This window comes from Neopelma chrysocephalum, unplaced genomic scaffold (assembly GCF_003984885.1).
Source record: "Neopelma chrysocephalum unplaced genomic scaffold, ASM398488v2 Primary Assembly neopelma1_102, whole genome shotgun sequence".
In the NCBI taxonomy this organism is placed as follows: domain Eukaryota; kingdom Metazoa; phylum Chordata; class Aves; order Passeriformes; family Pipridae; genus Neopelma; species Neopelma chrysocephalum.
In genome coordinates, this window is record NW_020897765.1 from 404,014 (window position 1) to 425,188 (window position 21,175).

Sequence of the window (21,175 nt, forward strand, 5' to 3'; positions counted from 1 at the left end):
GTCTCTCTCCACTTTCTGCAGGCACCCACATGGTTACAAGGACTGTCCCCCCGTGAGACCTCACAGAAATGTCTTGGTTTTTCAAAACACTGCCATGGTGGGAAACTAAACGAAAACCAGTCTAGGCACCTCTTTGTGTGAAATTACAGGTCTGTTTCACTTGCTGCATCACATTGCCTTTTACATAGACAATAACTCAGCTTTCCACGGCCAGAGGCTGCTGTGAGCCCTTCCCTGCCTTGCTTGTGCCCCACTCCACAGTATTTTATCAGTTCTGGGTGTAATTCAGACACAGCCAACTGTATCACTGCTTTGTGTATTTTTATTTACTTTACTGTTTTAATAATACATGAGAAAGCAACTTTAAACAGATTTCAAAATTTAACAATTTATAGCAAAATTTTACATTGCAGCAAATTTTAATCCGGTGCACAGCCTTATAACTATTTGTAGATCAGGAAGCAATAGTTACCTGTCTCTGGGAAAAGAGCCAAATGTGTGTCCGTTCAGACAAAACCCAGCCCCTGTGGCTGGCTGCTGCCAATTGTCATGTTTAGGAGAGCTAAGGAAAGGAGCAGGATCAGGCCTTTATGCTGGCATCATGAAATTTGCCTTCTCTTGCTTTGCAGCTGGGAACATGCAATTATGAATCCTGAAAGGAAGCGCTGCAATTATCTGTGTGGTTTCTGTGAAAGAAGGTCTTCTGAATAGAGAATCAGGGGGAATTTGAACACCGTGGCTATTGCTTTTATTTCCACTAAATTTCTAGTGGAACTGATTAAGAATGATCATTACATTTTGGCAGCAATCAACCAGAGAGTGTAATTCTATTCCTTTCTTGGCACCCCAGAGATTAAGATTCCTAAAAATCTAATGCAAATGAGAACAAAGCAAACACGATTTAAAAGTTCATCACTTAGTCACAAAGCTGAGGCAGAGGAGAGGGCTGAATATACTTCCAATAAATGGACATCTCCAACATAAAGATTATACACACTATATTGACCTTTAAAACTGGCTACTAGTTTTACAGCAAAGTCAATAATGAAATAAACTGCCATAGCATCCTATCCAATTAATCATTTGTGTTCATTTTTTTTTTAGAGGGACACTTGCCACAAACAAGTAATCCCAAAATTTAGGCATTGTAAACTAAAATGAGCAGAAATTCCCCTATGGTGCTCTTGTAATTTTTTTTTCATGTAAAACAATTTATTAGAAACAATAACTAAGGTTCTCTGAAGGTGCTTACAGGAATTTTAAAGCTTATCTAGGGAACTATGAAGTAAATGATTATTTTAATTGGATGAGTGATGAAATGAAAAAAAGAAAAATGCACTGACAAAAGTAAACTAGATTTAAGATACTTAATGTCTAATAATTTTAGGATGTAGCAAAAGCTGATTTTTATATTAGGGTTTTTTTAAGAATATGATATGTGACTGACAGTGTCCCTTTGCAATGGTGTTGGGCTGTAAACCACAGTAATTCAAATTCACATGAACACACACACTGTAAACTTGAAACATTGAAGATTTAAAAAAAAAAAAAAGGAAGCACATGGTATAAAATGATAAAAAAAATTATGCTAATAAAAGCCAAATGGCAGCAGGAACAGCAGCAGCAGCTAGAACTGCTGGATAAGGCGCCGGCGCTGTGAGGTCTTCCGCAGCAGTCGTCTGTAGTCATAGGGATTATCTTCAGCTTTGCTCTCTTCCAGGGGTCTTTCTGCAATCCTCGACCTAGGGATTAAGCACAGAAGTGTTTTAGAAATTAAAGTCAAAACATTTACATTGGCAAACACTCCTAATCGACTGCTTAACCTCCAGCCTCGTGGGAGAAAAATAAAAGGAGAAAGAAAGAAATCAACTGACTTTGCTAGGCCTCTTCCTGTGCTGCACAGAGCAGGCACCTAGGAACAAACACATTATACGCTAAAAGCGGATGAACATTGAAGAACAACATGTTCTTCTAGGAAGGGGACATAATAAAAGGGCATAAAAACATTGAGAACATGGGGATCCTTTGCAGTAGCGTTTGCCTGATGGTTACTAAACCGGATTTTTGGTTGGCATAAATTTGTTTGCTCTGTTCTTAACCTGCCAGTGGAGCTCAGTGTAAGTGTCCATCTATTTTTTTTTTTTCACATGGCAAGACGCATTTTGGAAGTCCCCTCTGACAGGCTGGAATGGTGACCTGGCACCAGCTGTTACAGTGGAGCAAGATTAAAAATAAAACTCAGTTATTTAAAAAATGAAATAATTACAAAAAATTGTAGTGTTCTACACTAAAGATGTATCCCATCACTGGTCCTATACCAGTGCCAAAGATAAACTGCCAAATAAAACTTCACTTCTGTAGATTGAAATGGCTGTAGTTTTTAGATCCAGATGACCCCATTCCAGAGATACTGAAGTCTAGAAATGTTTATTAATTGCATTCTTATGCCCTCTGAGACAACAGTTTAAATTTAAGTTACACAGGTTTTGTTTCACTATGGCTAAGTAGGATGCAATCAGAGCAGCACACAGTAAAAGGTAAATTCCTTTTAGTAAGCTCAGTAAAAAAACTCATTCACCTAAACTAGACCTCAGGGTGACAGATTTGGTGTAATTAACCACCTTAGAAATGCAACATGTTCCAAGGAATGTAAACTATATGGTAATTCCCTGATGTTATTATTTTTAATTCCATGCCTTCACAACACCTTCCTAAAATTAATTTAGATCCTACCTAAAAAAAGGCCAGAAATAAAATATGTAAGGGGCACAAAACGAACATTATACATTCTAAATGTTCTACAAACATTTTCTCTATTATATAGATACATTTTCAAATCAGCGATCATTCCATGCTTAGTGTTTCCCTTAAGCCTTTGATCTAGATAATTTTCCAAGTTTTTCTTAACTTTATAAAGACACAAGAATATACAAATATATTAAGATATATAAATACGTGTTTGCATAGGTAATGTGTGTCGGTGCATTGGCAAGAGTGAGAATTTCCTTCCACTCAGCAGTGGTCACCCTCTATGAAGTCTACATGGGAAGAGAGGAGGTTGAGTGAACCCTCCCTTTAGGGTTTTTCTGCTGACTGTCCACCTTGATGAGGTGCACCACAGGCTATAGACACACATGCTGCTTACAGGAGAGCAGGAAAAGGAGGCAGTCACGCTGGAGTCTTACCTGCAGAAAATGTGCAGAATGTTTGGAGCACGACCACCCTATTTAAAACCTAACCGATCAGAGATAAATTTTTTAGGTTCTGCTTCAGTTGAATTTGATTTTACATCAGAGATTTACAGCATAATGTCTGTCCATCTCATCTGGCCCTTGGGACATCAAAAACTAGCAGGTAGGCTGAACACCAAACACACTGGCATTTATCTCTCCTGTATGAAGATGGGAAATTTTCAGCTATACACTTTACAAGTTAATTTGGCAAGATTCCATCACTAAAAGAATAGATTTATGTCTAATTTAAAGTGTATCTTTTTTTCTTTTTATTAATATTTTGAATATCTCAACAAGGGTATACAACATTTATGTTTTCCTATTACTATTTTGTATGAATTACCGCTCAGCTCTTAAAATTGAAGTCCTGCGCTCACTTGGGTGTCTCTTCCTTCTTGTGGTAGAACTGCTGTCCTTTGAGGTGGAGTCAGTAGATGAAATTTCTTGATAGTAGATATCTAAATCTAGCACTTTGCTCAGACTGTTGGTAAATAAGAACACTAAGTTAACAGTTTCACTTTTCAATTTTACATTTAACATTCAAACCCAAGGTAACCAAATACAATTATCAGTTCTATTTCTGTGTTGAGGATCTAAGGAAAAATACATATAGGCACAAAAAATCAGTTTCTGAAGTGTGACTGCTGTTCAAAATGCAGATACTGAGAATTTTGAAATGCTAAATACTTTTATATATTCATAAAGGAGACATGTAGGACTGAAATTGTTTGGATTTGCCATTATACTCAGTGGAGAGGCATTTTTATGGTGTAATTCATCTGACCTATTTTAGGTATCTCTTTGAGCAAGAGATGAATCATTTTCCTAAAGATTATTATTTTTTCTCTAAGTACAAGAAGAGAGTCTAAAGCAACTAGTTCAGGTATAAATGTCAATAATGCAGATGTCTCTTATTTTGTTAGGTGAATGCTATCCAGCGTATTATATATACAGAAAAAAATCAATCCTGACATCTAGTTTAGAATGGCTAGGGAAAAAAAATAATATCCTAAAAGCAATCTGAAAAAAGAAGTCCCAAATTCAATTCTCAAATTGGTAGAAACCAGAAATAATTCATTGATTTCAATTGCTATGTTCCAATGATACAGAGTCAGCACATGAAGGAAGATGCCGTCAGGAAAGTGGTTAACTAGAGTTAAGATGAGTGAAGCCCAACTGAGGCCAAAGAGAGAAACCACTAGATTTTGGTGGTTTTTAATTTTGTTTTGTTTTGTTGTTGTTTGTGGGTTTTTTTGTTTTGTTTTTGGGTTTTTTTTGCTAAACCGGAGCCAATAGGTGTGAAATTTTTTCAGGCTCCAAATGACATCAGAAAAAAAGCTGAAGGAGACCAGACATGGGGGACATGGACATAAGGTCAATCCCTTAAGCTGTGGCATGGCCAAGTGCAATTTAAACTGTGGTTGAATGAAGCTAGATGCCCTGAGCACATTTTATATGCATTTAATGTCATGTAACATCCTTTAAGATACATATTTTATCTATGGTGTTTGTATTCTGCAACCTCAGCCAAGGACAGTGCAAAGAGCCCTTTCATCTTGCATCTATGAGCAGGCTGCCATCCCATGCATGCTGCGGTGCCACAGCAGTGTCACTGAGGGGGCACCAAAAAAGCTTAAGTATAGAAACAGAAATAAAATAAAGCTATGATGTATGTCAGGAGCTGTGAACCATGTCTACAGGACACATAAGGATCCAAGATACAGAAGGGCAGAATATACCTATCACTTCCTTTTTTCTGCAGAGATCCATGGAAATAGGTTAGTTATACTGTGAAGAAAACACCTATGTTTGAAATTTCAAGGGCTACTCTTCTTTACCCGTTACTAATAATTCTTGTTTTAATTTTATTATTATTTCCAAACAGTCATATATTTTTAGGAGAGAATTTTAACTTGTATTTTTGCTAACACAAAAGTACTGGTTGCTCATTTGCTTTGACTGGAATTTTAAGCACCTTCAATTATTTTCTGTGTCAGAACTATCTTTGATGTGGACCTTAACTTATTAGAATGCTTGTGTTGTCATGGTAAAGGGCCACGTTTTACTAAAACTGAGGGACTGAATTCTGTAATGGATTTTAGTCGTTGAAAATTGCGTATTTTAACTTTGTATACAATGTCCTTCCTGTGAATCACCAAATTACTGTTCTTTTTTCAATGCCTTGTTCTCCTGGTTGAAATACAGCTAAAAGCTATTCTAGAGTATTAAAGGACAATAGTAAGATAATGAAAAAAATTACCTTTCTTTTCTTGGTTTCCGTTTTTCATCTTGTATTGATTTCTAAGAAAATAAAAAGTAATTAAAAATACTAAAAGGAAAGCTTATGCAAAGATACAGTTCACCAGCATTAGGTAGGAGAGAGTTGTATATTTTTGATTAAAAGAAAATATAGAGAATCTAATATGTTAAGTGTCCCAGAAAAATCTCTTTTCAGAATGTTTGAGACTGAGAATGGGATTAGCTTTGTTTCTCCCAAATTTCAGTTGCCATACTGTGAAAAAAAAGCTAAATTAATCATGATCAGAACAGAAAAAGGAGATCTAAAACTTTCAAATAGCTATAGCTATTTTAATAAAGTTGACAACAAAATCTCACTGAGGCAAATTTACTATGATGCCAAGAGAATTTCCATAAATAGAGGCAACACAGTGGGAGTAGACATAATCCTATTCTCATTAATGCCAATGTAGTCTTGTCACAGGTTTTAGTAGAATAAAATAGACAAAGGCCCCATTTAAAAAATAGTATACTAGGTGGCAAAAGAACCCTTAGGACACAAGATATCTAGAAATGTAGAGGAGAGAAGATTTATAGGGAATGTGAATAATGTCTTATCTCTAATAGATTTCTGTCCCTACACCCAAAACAACAGTATGTTGCAGCACGTAACTCATCATGCTTGAAAGGCAGTATTTTTAAGTGCAAGTGGTCTTAATTGTGTTTTTTGCAAATGAGTGAAAACTCATTAGAATTAGTGACTATAAAGTCACTGAGAATCAGAAATCCTGATGGACTTCAGTATGCAAGCAAATGAACATGACATATAATTTCAAAATAATAGGGTGATTGATAAAAATATATCCCAAAATAAACTTGTAGTGCCTTATACGAACAATTGCCAGGCTATTGTCAGGCTTCATTTATACCTGTGCACCCCTTTAGTTCATGTGATATGCAAGGACATGAGTGAGAATGGGAGGCGTCTAATTAATATCTGTAACATGATCTGAGAGAAATATCTGGTTTTGCAGAAGATAGAGAAAATTTTTCTAAAAATGTACTCTTATTGTTTGCCTTCTCTTTCAGGTGATCTGGGCTTGATAATAATCTGTGAATACCTGTAGGTGACAGAGATTTTTAATAAGGTAGAAAATCCATGATAGCTGGGAAAACTGACTACCCTCTAAAGCTGACCACCCTCTAGAGCTCAATGACTTACCTAAGATCTAAGAATTTTAAGAACTGGTAGGTCTCCTTTCTAATCTTCAGTGTATAGATATTTATGCTGAACCTTTCCCTGACCAGTGAACTTAATGTCAGAAAGACAGGTTTCTCTTTTTCACATCCTCTTGAAAATACAACTAATTGAAGGTTTGATTAAACCTTCATATTTATTGATTAATATCTTGAAATATTGACTAATGTCTTGAAAAACTGCTGCTAAAAAAATGATTAAAAATTTCCTGGCATTACTGCAGTTTTTCTTTGCACTGGTATGATGGCTGTTTTCTGATATGAGCTGGCCATGTAACAAATTAGCTTTCAGAAAATATTATGTTCCTGGTTCTATGGTCCTGGCTTTCTAAACGGGCATTTACTTCAGAATTACCCTTTTCCTCAGAAATTTCCTAATATAGAATTCTCTGTCATGCCTTTCGTTTCATTCCTTTATCTTACCAATCTTGCTTTAACAAAACAAATTTTATTCTTACATGTGAGTTTATTTTTAAGAATGCAATTTCTTTTCAAAATATCACTGTTGGAAACCTGTATTATTTCAAAGCCTCCAGAATAAAACATAACCATATTTGTCTTTTTTCGTATGCCAGACACAACTGTCCCTGAAGGCCCTGGTGACACCTTCTGTTGAAAGGAGAAGCAATTGCTACGGTTAGTTTATTAGCTGGGTTCTCACTGGCTGCTAAAATAGGTCACAAAGATACAGGCACCTGGAGCAAATCAGTTTAATTGCTTTTTTGTTGGAAATGCTTTCTGATCTGCTTTTACGTTTTCTCTCTTTCTGCTTACTTTCTTGCCTTTTTTTGATATATTTAAGGGCACTGAAGTCAAGAGTAAAATGCAGCACTTGGTATCTGAACTTGAACCAAAGGCTATATATAGACACACTCAAATCCATTAGTCTCCTGAGCTGCTGGTATTTGGCAATTCCTTCATAATCACAATCTGACACATTTGTAAAGGAAGTTACAGTGTGCATACTAATACAGCTTATTTTAGTATTTGCTTTCTCTGCAAGATCAAGCACTAATTTAGATGCTCAAAATAGCTCTCCAAACGAACCTGTGACTCTCCTGTTTCTCTCCTGTGACTTACAAAGAAACTATGGATACAGGGCACTGGATTTGGATATTGAAAATGCAAATGCTGCTTAGGCATATAATGAAAGTATGTATGTTTAGGTACAAAAGTAGATATTGGTCTGACAAGGGTCCTCAGTCAGAGTAACCCTAAACTTCAACTTCAAGCCTCATTTGAAATGTGAAGTTCGTGGCCTGCCTCTTCTCAGCAGGACACAGCTTTTATGCTGCATTAGAAAAAAATATAGGGAATTGGACAATTAGAAAGATGGTCTAGGTGGGAAATATCTGGCAGTTTTAACCTATAAAAGCTTCTTAAACTCACATGTATTAGAGTGTAGTAGGTGGAGTCTTCTGGATTATTTAATGTCTTGGGTTTTCGTGGCCTTCTTGGGGGTCTCTGCATTGGGCGAGAGTCTTCTACTTTGGCCACAACTGTAAAAAATGAGAAGATAGAAATGCTTATTTCTTTACAGAATTGGGAGGTTTCTGAAAAAACAGGAGAAAATTTCAACAAAGAGAGAGAGAAAAAAAAATCCACATAGCCACTTTTACTGCTTGCAATAACCCAAGAAAGCAAATGATTTGGGCATTTCCATGAGCAGAGAATGGGTTTATCCATTTGGGTCCTGACTGCCCACAGGAACAAATGCCACCTAACGAATGCCAGGCTGGAACAGCCCAGCAGTCTGCCTGGCACAAACCTCTCCTTCTGAAAGGGCTGATGCTCCACATTCAGAAAAGGGCTTTGAAGGGTAATGGCTACTGGGAGACCCCTGTCTTGTAAGGGGGACAGGTGGTAGGGATGATGTTTCTTTCAGATTCAAGTCAATCTTTAAGGAGGGAACTAGCATTAGGCCTCAGTTTCAGAGGTTGATCCTCTATATTATCATGGTGTTGATTTTCCTTAAGGTCTCCTGCTGAGGCTTTTAGTTTCAAGCCAAATCACGTACCACTGGACAACACAGCATGACCATGTTCATCGCATCCAGTGTAGTCTAGTTTAGTGTACTCAAATTCTGGTTTCTATTTCTACAAAAACTTTCTGCAAACATGCAAAAAATGCTTTCACTCTAATGGAAGCAAAATCAAGATTTTAACACAAAATGGAACTAGTGTCCTCTGGCAGTCTCCCAGTTCAAAGTTAGACACTGACTTGTGGATTACATTGGCTGGCACATAGGGAACTATAAAAATGTCTTGGGCGTTTGCTTGTTAAAAATCTGTTTTGACAGTGCTAGGATAGAGGGCTACTAAGGTTTCATAGGCTGTTTGTCACAGAGCCAACACAGAGTGCAGGGGTCCTTGTGCCTATTCTCGGAGACCACAGAACTGGGTCTGTGGGCCGAGGGACCAGAAATGTACAGCATGGTGAGCATGGTCACCTTCATTCACTTCAGCTATAGGAAAAGTTGACAGAGAGTGACAGCAATTCCTTCATGATGAAGGAGAAGGTGGTTGCATGGCAGCAGAACTATGATAGAGATGGGTCATAGGGATACATACAGGGTGATGAATGAAGTCACAGCACAAGGTTTAGGCACAGTGAACTGTGTGTCTAAGGTATATTGCATTATCCAGTGAGGTTTTATCTTGTCCCATCACAGAAATACTCAGGACAATCCATGAGAAAAAAACATCTCCTTACTCATAAATGAATATAGTGTGAGGGTAGAATGGGGATCTGGATCCCAATAAATTGCTCAAGTGTGTTCTGGTGATATTATCCTCTTTCACATGAAATGACTTTATAACCCAGATGTGCTAACTAAATGTGATTGAGTCTTAGAGGAAAAATGTATTTTGATCCCTAATGACCATCAGAAACCCTTTTACATGATAAAAACTCTCCCATGTACAGCAGACATCTTTTTAATTAAGGACACACAATCATTTAAAATGAGAAACGATCAGTAATACATCAGTGTTGACTCCTGCAAAATTAGCTGTTTAAGTTTTTTGTTATTTGTGATAAATAAAGGCTTGTAAAGGTCATGGATATACAGAGCAGCCAGAATGAATAACATTAATTTAAATCGTAGTTGGATAATGATTGCATTTATTGTTTTAGTTTCTTATTTGAAATGCAGACTGCTTCTCGTGTAATAAACAAACGAGTATTTTTTTTAATATTTTGCACTTAAGAGAACAATGGTGTTTTTCTAAGCCAGGTTACAGATAACTCATGTTAAACAATGAATTTTAGATGCAATACATTCTTTTCAGTAAGCTGTATTAAATATAAATGACATTCTTGATTTCAGTAAGTATTGACTGTGCTCTTAATGTGGGCTGTTGTTACCTTGCTGCATTTCAAATGGGCCACCTTGAGTTATCTGACTTCCCATTTGTGAAAGAGTAGAGGCATATCTGCCCTATTTTATTTTTAAACACAACAGGAGTCTAAACTGGAAACACTACCTTAAAAGAAATCCTTTAAAATTCAGCGCAGCTGAATAGAAACACCTAACACCCTATCTGTAGGACACTTTCAAAAATTGTGACAAAGATGATGACTGCATGAAAATCTAAAAAAAGAAATGAAGCCAAATTGGGGGCTTTAGGAAAATTGCAATGAAAAGGCTCTCATAATACCTAAAGATTTTTTACTGTCCCCTAAGAATTCATCACTGTGTATGCTGTTATGTTATTTAATTCATCACTGTCAAACAGATAAAGCATTATTGTATTCTAGATTACAATTATTCCAACTGAAATTACTTGTATACTTTTTGTGTATGTGCTCTCCAAAGAAGACTAGTTTTTACATTCAAAAAATACCATTTCGACAATGTTAAAAAAGGGTTTTCATCTCGGCTCTTGTGTTGTACATATGTATAAGCTATGCAAAAGAGTTGAAGGGACAGAAATACCATGTTGGGCCAGGCAGCCTTCTAAGTTTGGACCTCCATTGTTCCTTTCTAAAATTAAATATAGAGCTGAAAATGCAATTCTGAGGTTTGCCTCCAAATTACACAGTAAGGTTATGCTTTCTTTGTTTCACCAACAAGCAGAGCTGCGATTTCCTTCTGCACTTAGACTTGTGTGATCATTGCTACTGAAATTCAGGAGATGTGTAGTTCCTTGTATTGGATAATACAAAGTAAATTTTGCTTTTTTATTAGTTGCCGAGAATGTCAGAAATCATTTACTTAGTAGAATTGAAGGTGGAAGGCAAATGAAATATCCAAGCCTTATAAATGGCGAATTTGATGTTCTTGTTTTCCAGATGGCCTATACCTTTCTGCAATAGGCAATGAAGTAGAAAGGAGGGGTGAAATAATTAATTTATGAACAGGGCAATTATGTTGCTTCTAGAGACCATTACAAAGAAAATATCTTTATAGAAGTCCAGTCTCTCCATAGTAAAATATCTTGCAGCCTATTTTCCTTAAGACTTCAAATATCTCTAGTAAAATCTGGCTGTGTGCTTTATATGTAAAAGAAAAACTGATGCTTTCCCTCTAACAATCATTTAAAAAGGTACTTTGCAACATTGATACAAAAACCATTCACATAGCACCTATTGAAGCAGTTCGGAAGCTTCAGGTCGGCACTATCATCCCTATCCTACCAGCAGGGTAAATCAGATACATATGGAAACTTGCTTAACTTTATATTCCAGTTAGTCATCAGCAGAGCTAAGGACCTGGACTGAAGGACTGTGCTGAGACTCTTGTCCCTGCAGCCAGCCCACACTTTGCTGTTTTAGTACCTGAACAGGTGCTGTCAGTGTTGCAACGTGTGGCCTAGAAGCAGTGCATAGGAGAAACTGGAAACAACAATATTTGATGCAACACAGACATTCCTTTTTAAAGGTTTTACCAGGAGGAAGACAGGCTGAACAACAGATTGAAAGGGGGGGATTTTCCTCCTCAAACTGCCCAAGTGCATCCAGTCAGTACTTGATTAGTCAAAAAAAAAAAAAAAAGAGGTTTTGCTCTCCTGACCTGGATGCTTTGCTTTTGACAGCCAATGTCAGCCATGCCCTAACACATCCCCAGGAAGTTAAATCTCTCTCCTGCCCAAACCTGAAGCAGACTGTCAAAGCATACATTTCATCCAGTGATGATGGAAAGTTTAATAAAAGTTAAAGTCATTCTCCATGAGAATGAATGAAATACAGAGTTAAGAGTCAGCAAAGGCATGTGAACAATGTGGCTGCCAGATAACATTAAAGAAGCTTTAGCAAATCTAAGGAAAATTCCTTATTTCTATCAGTATCTCAGCTAGCTCATTTAGCACTACCTCAAAGGTTCCTATCTAAGTTACACACACAGTCAATTCTACAAATATTAATACTTTCACTCTCAGCCCTCACTGAAAACTCCAAATATGCTGAAATGCTTACCATATGCATGTGTATCCTCAACAGTACTGCAAACTACAGGAACTGTGGAGAGCTGCGTGTGTTTGAAACGTTCAAGGATGAGCAAGAAATATTTGAATAAAGATGAGCCAGTATCAACAGCCCTTTAGGTTGAACTGTGTCTGCACATTTGTACATACAATGATAAGCTTGGAAGACAGCAATCTCAAGGAATCAACGTCCATGGATGCTAATGTAAATTAACTATGACTTACAACAGATTTTATACTGAAGACTGGAGAAATAGCATGGTTACAGCTCTGATAAGCATCTATGCGATGAAAGGTCTCTATTTATTAGGCCACCTGGAGAAACAGATAAACCCATCTTCAGGTCATTTAAGTGAAATATTACATGTTTGATTTAGAGCCATTCCACAACTTATGGGAACAGAACTATAAAGCCAGCCTCAGTATAAAGCAGGAAACAGAACAAGAGTAAAAGCAATAATTGTATAGGATTTGTAGAGGCACTTGGAAGTAATCAGAAGAAATGCAAATATAGTAACTGGAATTCCAGGACTTGATAATGAGAAGTTAACAGGTGTTACTGCTTACAACATCTATGTGCATACCTTTTTACTAATTGTACACAGTATGAGGATGTAATTACTTAAGGTTGCACTGCTGTTTAGCATTCTGGTTAGTAATTTTTACGTATTGTTTATTCATGGGATGTTACCCAGAGCCAGATTTGGAAATTATGGTTGATGGTTGCAAATTCATAGCAATCTGGAAAAAACAGAGGGATTATTCTATCACAACCTAGAATTAGAAACTGCAAGAAACTGAGAACTTTCTGATTGCATATGGAAGTTGAAAGTGTTTGATCTCTCATACCTAATTCCCACAGCCCCACTGAGGGAAGTTTCAGTCTCTGGCTGACACTAATACAGAATCACAGAATCATATACATTGGAAAAGACCTCCAAGATCATCCAGTCCAGCCTTTGACTGATCACCTTGTCAACTAGAACATGGCACTGTTCTAGTCATTTCTTGAACACCTCCAAGGATGGTGACTCCACCACTTCCTGGGCAGTTCATTCCTATGATTAACAACCCTTTCCATGAAGAAATTCCTCCTGATGCCAAACCCAAACCTCCCCTGGCACAGCTTAAGACTATGTCCTCTCGTCCTGTTGCTGGTTACCTGGAAGAAGAGACTAGCTCCCATCTGGTACCACCTCCTTTCAGGTGGTTGTAGAGAGTGATAAGGTCACACCTGAGCTTCCTTTTCTTCCAGATTAAATAACCCCAGCTCCCTCAGATGCTCCTCATAGGACTTACCCTCTAGACCCTTCAGCTTCATTGCCCTTCTCTGGACTTGCTGTCATTTCTGAGAGCCTGGTGACTTGGGATTACTGCTTTTTAAGAGAGGATATTTAAGAAAATGGCTGTACTCCACTTCCATGACCTCCTAAATCTTATGCTCTGCCATGGACCTGACCAACTCCCAACACATATCTTTTATGTCCTGGCTGTATGGTGCCCAAAGGGCCACTCCAGTAGCTGAGAACAACCAGATGGTAGAAGTGCTTGATTACTCTGTTTTTCTCCAGTCCCAGTGCTCCCTCCATACTCAGTGCTCCTGCCTGATCACTCACTTGCAAAGAAGAAAGTCTGGCCAGTGAATACTGCTCTGCTCATGCAGTGCTATACAGACTCCCTTTTCCTTGCAAAGTCTGCCCATTAAACTCCCATAAATATTGCTTTGACAGCCTACAGCAGGAGGAATCCTGGATGAAAACCCTACCTGTCTCGCTGCTTTGTCCAGCTGGAAAGGTCCTCAACTGCACTGGAGTTCCTTATATCATGTAAATTTCATTCTAAATACAGAAAATTCTCTTCCCAAGATTTTGTATTTGAACTGTCATTTAATAATTAGAAAGACGGGCACTATTATTCATTTGGAGAAAAAAGAAAAAAATTTGCACCCATAATGGTTGAATTCCCCTCACTTCAGGCTTTGACCTCAAAAAACTCGACAGCAGCTATTTGTGCCTCCATTCTGACACCACAGTAAACCAAGGCTCACTAGCAGTCCAACAGTGCAGTTCTAGGATGGAGCCACTACATTTAGCTTAAAGCATTCAAGCAAGTAAATATAACCTACTCAGAGATTCTAGCCACAGGGAATATTGCTTATTCCAGGAACCTTGTGCAGCTTCCTTTATGCATTTTATAAATACAAATAAATTCACTGAAGAACAACTTAACCTTGTGGATTTAAGATTCATTTAACCTTTTGCTCATATGCTCTTTGAACTGCAAGTTTTGCATTTTCATTAAAAAACCCCAACCCAAACAGTTTCAAAAATCTGAACATTTGTCCCCGTACACCATCCAGCAGTCTCTCAGTTCCTCCTCTTCTGTGGGTAGCAATGTAATAAAATATTTTATCAGAGGAAGTGTTAAGTTCTCAAACTGTGCAATAGCCACCTACCCACACGGGAAGGTAGCCAAGCATTCCTATCTAGCACACAGCTATAATATACAACTCACATACTATGGCTGCAGAACAACATATAAAACTAGTGAAGCTGATGAAGCAGGGTATATAAATGTAAATGACCAAAGTAATTACAAACAGGTAAATACCACATGATTTAAAGAACACCTAAAGCTCAACAATCCCTACCTTCATAAAGGTAGGACAGCAAATGTAGCCATAGAGGGAAAGCTCCAGTAAAAGTACATCCTTCCGTAATTGTGTGTGTGTAAATCCTACTGTAACACATAATGTAGCCAAGACATAGGAAGATCCCTGCAGTGGATCACCACTTCTATCTGCTTCACTTCAGCATGACTGTCTGCAGTATATTACCTCAAATATTTGGGGTTTTTGGGGTTATTTTACTATATTGCATTCAGGAAGGAAGTATGATCCAGAATGTTGGAAAGTCCTGTGTTTTAGACACTACAATCTAAATGAACTCAACACAGGTATATCGTTACATAAATATTCTCTATATCTAGGTAGATCATGTTTGTTATAATAAACATCTACTTAAGACAAGGCAGCTTTGTGATAGAGCTCTCTAATGCTTGGGCTCCAACTGGCTTGAAGGCAATCTGGGGAATTACTGTGGTGTATTCTCTTACTTTATTATCTTGTGCATTGGTCATAGCTGGAAAGTTTACCTGTCATGTAAATTATATTCAAATGTAGAAAAAGAAAGTTCACATTCCACATCAAGGAGGGTTTTTCAGTGGAGTGGTTACCACACTTTACTGCTGGAAAACGTTTGCATTGTGACACCACAGAGGTTTACAGCAGCACACCATTTTCAGAGATAAAGGAAAGTAGGTGACTGGTCATCCCTTTAGACAGGGTTGGAGACACAGGTGACAAACCCTGGTGTGCTTTTGTCTCCTATAGAGCTACTTAAATTATTAGCAGTGTGAAGCATAGACTTTGTTGTATTTTGCACATGGCATAAACATACTGTTACATTTTCACCTGGTTCACTTGTGCAAGTGATGAGATCTTTAACTGATAAAACAGGGATTTGTGTATTCCTTTTCCTTCTATCTAGCTCTTTTCTCTAGCTTCTGCAGGACAATGTGTTAGAACCAAGAGTTATTTTCCCAAGCATGCATTTTTAATTCCTCAGGTGTATCTTGTCAAAAGTCAGCAATATTTAATACAGAACTCAGTACAAACCCATTAATGACAATCACAAACATTGCTCTGTCCTTAATGAAAGCTCATGGCACTTAGTTTTCCATTTCCCCTTTCTTTTCTTTTGCAGACTTCAGTCTTGGAAATAGGCTGAACTACACAGATTATCTACCAGCAGCTGGTTTACACTTAGAGGTTTAACATTTGTGAACACCAAGCCCCTATTTTAGCAGAGAGGACTCCAAAGTGGGATTGAAGTACTTTTAGGATCTTTTCAATGTATTCATGGGAACAGAAAGAAGTTCTATCACACATGACAACTGAATCCAAAATGGTATGATGAAAATAGCACAATTAGGTCTGGGCAGTAAGAGACAGTCCTGGATCTTACTTGTTCCAGCTATGTAGAGGTGAGCAGAGATCTTCCCCAGAGGCAGTGCAGTGGGCTAGCACAAGCCCTGCTGCAGAAATGGAGACCCGCCCAGTTATCTGCCACATCTGCCTTCATCTTCCTCCACATCTGCGGTCCAAGACATGGGCTGAGGAAATTCCCTGTAGTGTCTATTCCAACTGAATAGGCTTAAGCAGCTTAATCAGCTCTTTCTGGTCCTCTCAGTGGGGCACAGGTCTTAATGATCTGCATGCTCAGAGTCCCATGTCTTTCACCTTTATTCTCCCAGTACTCCTCCCCAGTGCCACCTAAGCTGCTCCAAGCGTGCTCGCATTTTGGGAATCTTCACTGCCTGTGTTAACTGGAATATAAATAACTTCCGAGTGTATTTCCAAAGGTCATGTCCTCTTAAGTGTGTGAGTTAAATGGATGCTGAATATTAATAAAACTTTACTTGCAGTTTTAAGAACATACCCACCAACATGGGTAGGAGTTACAGGTTTTGAATAACCTCAGTTGCATTTGTGGATAGCTAAAAATTTTTTCAGCATATATGTAACAAACTTTGGCTAATTGTTTTACAAATTACGTAAAAAAATGGTTAGTTTTTAAGCATAGTCCCATATCCTACCAATAGCAAATACAGTTGAGCAACATGAGTTAAAAAGAGCCAATACGGAATTTTTACCAAATGAAAGTATTCCTAGAGATTCTACGTCTAGGTCTCACAAGGATTCATTCACCAACCTTAAGCAGCACTGAAACAAAATGCCAAGAAAAATTGTAAATACATAAATTCCAACCAGACTTGGATATTTCTCTGGAAACTGGGTTCCAGATATGGGCCTTAATACAAAAATATACTGCCTGAGTTATATGAGAAGCTGGAACTAACTCATTGCTAGTTCTCTGGCCTTTAAAAACATGACTAGGAGTTGCTTCTTCACAGTCCTCTTCACAAATGAAAATTCTGCTGACAGAAAGGTTAAACATTACCTGGTTGACAAACATGAGAAGACAGACGGCCATTAGCTTGCTTATCTTTGGACAGCATCACAGGTCTCAGCTGATGGGACAATATCATTTCATTCAGTTTTTGCTGCAATGCTAAGTAGTCTTCGGATAATTTTGATATCTGAAAAATACACCACAGGTTTTTACATTATTGTAAAAATAAGTATAAATGTTCCAAGGTAATCAAAGGTAAAATAGTAGACTAGAAAATTAATTTAAAAGGTATTCCTCCACCTACTGCAGTGTAGGAAGATGGCTGAGGGTAGAATTAGAGGAGACTAAGAATTACAGGGTAAAATGCAACTGATACTCCCTGGATGGAATGCAGTTGACATGCTCCACAAGGACTCCCCATACCGTAAGGACCTGCTATGGGGGATGGAACAGAAGGTGGAGCAGACTGGACACACCGCAGCCTCCCTCCATAGAAATCCCTGCAGGGAGGGGGACATGGTGGTACTTTGTAGTTTCCAAGACTGCATAGCACCTGTCAACCAAGGGAGACAGATGAAGATGTCCTCCTGCCGAGCCAACAACTATGTCGAAATCTCTCTCCTCAGATGAACTTGGTTCATTAAAGCCTAGCGGTAACATTAAAGCACACCTTCATCCCAAAATTACCCACCTCTAAGGTGTGACCACCCTCCACTGAGCATGCACCCTGTATTCTTTTGACTGCATCTTTCAAAGTGAAGCAAGAGAATTTAACACCAATCAGAAACAAAGGTATTTATGACTAAAATCACTCAAGCTCCACCTAAACATAAAGGAATAGTATAAAAGTCAGTTGAGAATAGGAAGAAAAGGGGGAAGGCTCTACTGAAACTGCTGGGATCAGTCAACAGGATGCCCCTGCCTTCTCCCCCTATAGGGATGCCTATGGGGTAAGAACTATACCCTATGCTTGCTGAATATTGTTATTAGGATTAGAGCTGGCTTTATAGTATAGTATATTGATTTAAATACGTTTTTGCAGCCAGATACTATCCCTGGCAATCTTTGAACCTTATTAACCTGTTACTATTTGTATTAATAAAGAGTGCTATTCCAGAAACGGTTAGAGCGAGCCCTTTACAGGTGCTAGCAGTTGCCAGCTGTGGATAACATGTTCTAATAAAGTGAGAAGACCTGCTGAGGGTCTTCTCCCAAAGAAAAGGAAGACAAAAAAAAGACGCACAGGACACTCCACACCAGTCCTGCAGCTACTTCTTATTGGTTCACACCTGTGAGCAGATTGTGCCTTGCTGATGCAAGATTGCTTTTACAGCTATAGCCAAACTTCTCTGCACATGTGTGAGTTCCTGACATTGACACAGCAACTTTTAGTTTCATTTACACAGACATTTCACAAGTTTACTGAATTAAGGACTGAGATGGGTAAACAAACATTTCAACAAACAAAGGCAAAGCTTTAACTTAAAAACTTTAACTTAAAACATTAAGTTAATTTTAACTTAAAAACATTTAACTTAAAAACATTATTTTTGCTAGTGCTCTTTGTCTTTTCCTCCTTCCTAACAAGGCTATTTTCTCTTGCAGACCAAAATATGCATTCTTATAGAACACAAATGACAAAATCTCTGTCTTATAGAGTAAAACCTAGGTGCCACTGAAGTCAGTAAAATACCTTTGCCATTCTGTCATTGCCAGAGTATTTTGCTCAACATACCTTGCTTACAAGCTTCTTACCTGTCGTGAAAAGGCTGCCAAATCACAAGCCTCTTTCTCTGAGTCTCCCTTCAGTGTCTTAGAGTCTTCAGCCTCTCTACTGGTGCTTTCCCTATGTTTTATTTTTTGGGGGTTGTTATTTTGAACACATACTGCTTCTGTTGGATTCTTTGTAGTTTTCTCTTGACTTTTGCAGGGTAGTTTCCCTTCTTTTCTGAGTTGTCCCCTCCTTCTGTAACCCCGGTAACTGCTCTGAATAACCACTGCTGCCTTCTCTTTGTCTTCTGAACCTTGTTTTTCTGCCTCAGCTTGCTTTCCTGAGCCTCTTCTTAGTGACTCTTTTCTTATAATTCCTTTACATCCTGTAGGCATCACTGCTTCATGCTTCAGGTTGTTTCTTTCCACATCCCTGTTGGTCCTGGGCTGGACCACAGCAGATTCTTGATTTTGCTGATCTGCACTGAGTGTGTCTTGATTATCTTGATCTTGCTGGGGACTAGGTTTGGCTGTGATTTTGAAAGAAGATTTGATGGGTAACTCTTCCAAAGAGTCCTGTTCTTCACCCTCACTGCTATGTTCTTCTGCAGGGTTCTGCTTCACAGAAGCTGCCTCTTCTTCAGTAGATGTTTTCTGTTGCTCCTGTATGTTCCCTGTGTCACTGTACTTGGAGCACAGGCTGTCAGTGACTGCATCAGTTTTATCTTGAGTCTCTTCAGCTGCCGCTTCTTCCAATGCATCATTTTGAGCTGGCTGCAGTTGTGCTTCAAGGAATTCCACAGCAGATAATTCATCCTCTGCTATGATAGCTGCTTCTTCTTCCGTCTTAGGAAGGGCACTCTTCACTCCAGTTGGACTTTCCTCATTACCTTGAAATTCTTCATCATTTTCCTTCTTGCGAATGGATGCTGCGTTTTCAGTTTGTTGCTTTCTAAGTGATTCCCTGAATGGAACAGAGTTTCGAGTAAAAATTATAGCTAAAGGAGATGAAGAATAGCGATAACTTTACAACTACCTTTGGTGGTCTTTGTGTACTAAATGGCAATTTGATACATTGCAACATGGGACAGATTTAGTGCATATAGCTGGAATTAAAGATTGTTGTTGTTATTATTATCTGTTAAAGTGAAAAGGGACATTATATTTTTATTATTATTATCGTTATCATCATAATCATTAGTATCATTATTATCTCTTAGAGTGAAAAGGGACATCCCTGTTAAATTTCACAGAAAATTGCTAGGGAGACAATCTAGGCTATGTGAAGGCTGATAAAGCAGTAAAGAATTAATTTAAATGTTAAGAAAAACACAAGGCATAAACTTTTTAGCTTCTCAAGAATATATAAATACACACAATCCTAAACGTATTCATTCTTGACTGTCTCAAGTCACACTAGGAATGCAAGAAGAGTGATCCTGGGCGTAGGTCCAGGTCATATTTCAAAGACATATTCCTTAAACTGTCTTTGTTACTATCAATAAAACTTCCGTGCCAGATGAAATCTGGCACCCTGTTCCTTCCCGCTGAAGAGTCTGAGGTCCTTCATAGCTGTTTTCCACTTCTATGGACTAGTTTCCACCTATTTAAATCCTATCACTGAAAAAAACAATGGAGATGAGCAAAGTGCTACTAGCTCCATTTCAGAGATTCGGACATTGCAGAGATATTTAGAGTGTGATTCACTTCACCTAGTTTGCAGCTGTTTGATCTGAGCAAGACAATGGGGTTCACCTCTGTCATCACCTATGCTGATCTCAAACAGTTGCTTAAGATGAGGAGCAGTTCCTTGCAGACATCCATCTCACTCTTGTCTGAAAATTTTTATGATGAGCTAGTTCCAGAAAGAGACTCATCGACAGATTCCATTAACATTACAAGTAAGCACAATATTGTTGACCTTTTCCCTAAATAATGCCTTTATTCCCTGGGCTTGAAAAGATGATAAAAATGGTTACTGACATTAAAAACCTCCACATAAATGTACATTACCTCTGCCTACATATCTAGAATAACCCTAGTTTGTTTCACTCTTAGCTTACAATGTTGTTATTCAGCAATGTAATTACTGGAAAGGGACACATTTGAGTGACATAAGAGAAAATAACATTACCTTCTGCTTTTGAAGATCTTCCTCTCCTTATATCCTCTGTAGTGAGACTGAATTATTATTGCTGATTTGTGTCTTGTCTCAGTTAGTTCTTTTCTCTTCTTCCTGAGTAAGTATCCTCTGGCAACTGATACAAATTGTAATGCAAAACAACAAGCAATGGGTGTCACACACATTTCAGACAGTCAAATGATAACAGCATTAAAGAAA

At 38.1% G+C, this 21,175-nt stretch overlaps 1 protein-coding gene across 5 annotated transcripts in view; it reads right to left on the bottom strand.

The window, feature by feature from the left end:
* Positions 1-1,103: 1,103 nt before the first annotated feature.
* The window catches only part of MYO3A (myosin IIIA), a 119,892-nt gene continuing 99,820 nt past the window's right edge, over positions 1,104-21,175 (bottom strand). The window contains exons 30-36 of one of the 5 annotated variants that reach the window (XM_027695694.1): positions 20,969-21,092; positions 18,880-19,798; positions 17,173-17,311; positions 8,118-8,227; positions 5,494-5,534; positions 3,611-3,714; positions 1,104-1,742 (exon numbers count right to left, since the gene is read on the bottom strand). In XM_027695694.1, coding sequence (XP_027551495.1) covers positions 1,537-1,742; positions 3,611-3,714; positions 5,494-5,534; positions 8,118-8,227; positions 17,173-17,311; positions 18,880-19,798; positions 20,969-21,092 — 1,643 coding nt within the window. In that variant the 3' untranslated portion in view covers positions 1,104-1,536. Of the gene's footprint in view, positions 1,743-3,576; positions 3,715-5,493; positions 5,535-8,117; positions 8,228-17,172; positions 17,312-18,879; positions 19,799-20,968; positions 21,093-21,175 lie in introns of all 5 variants that reach the window. The other 4 variants (XM_027695692.1, XM_027695691.1, XM_027695695.1 and 1 more) reach the window with 4 other exon arrangements.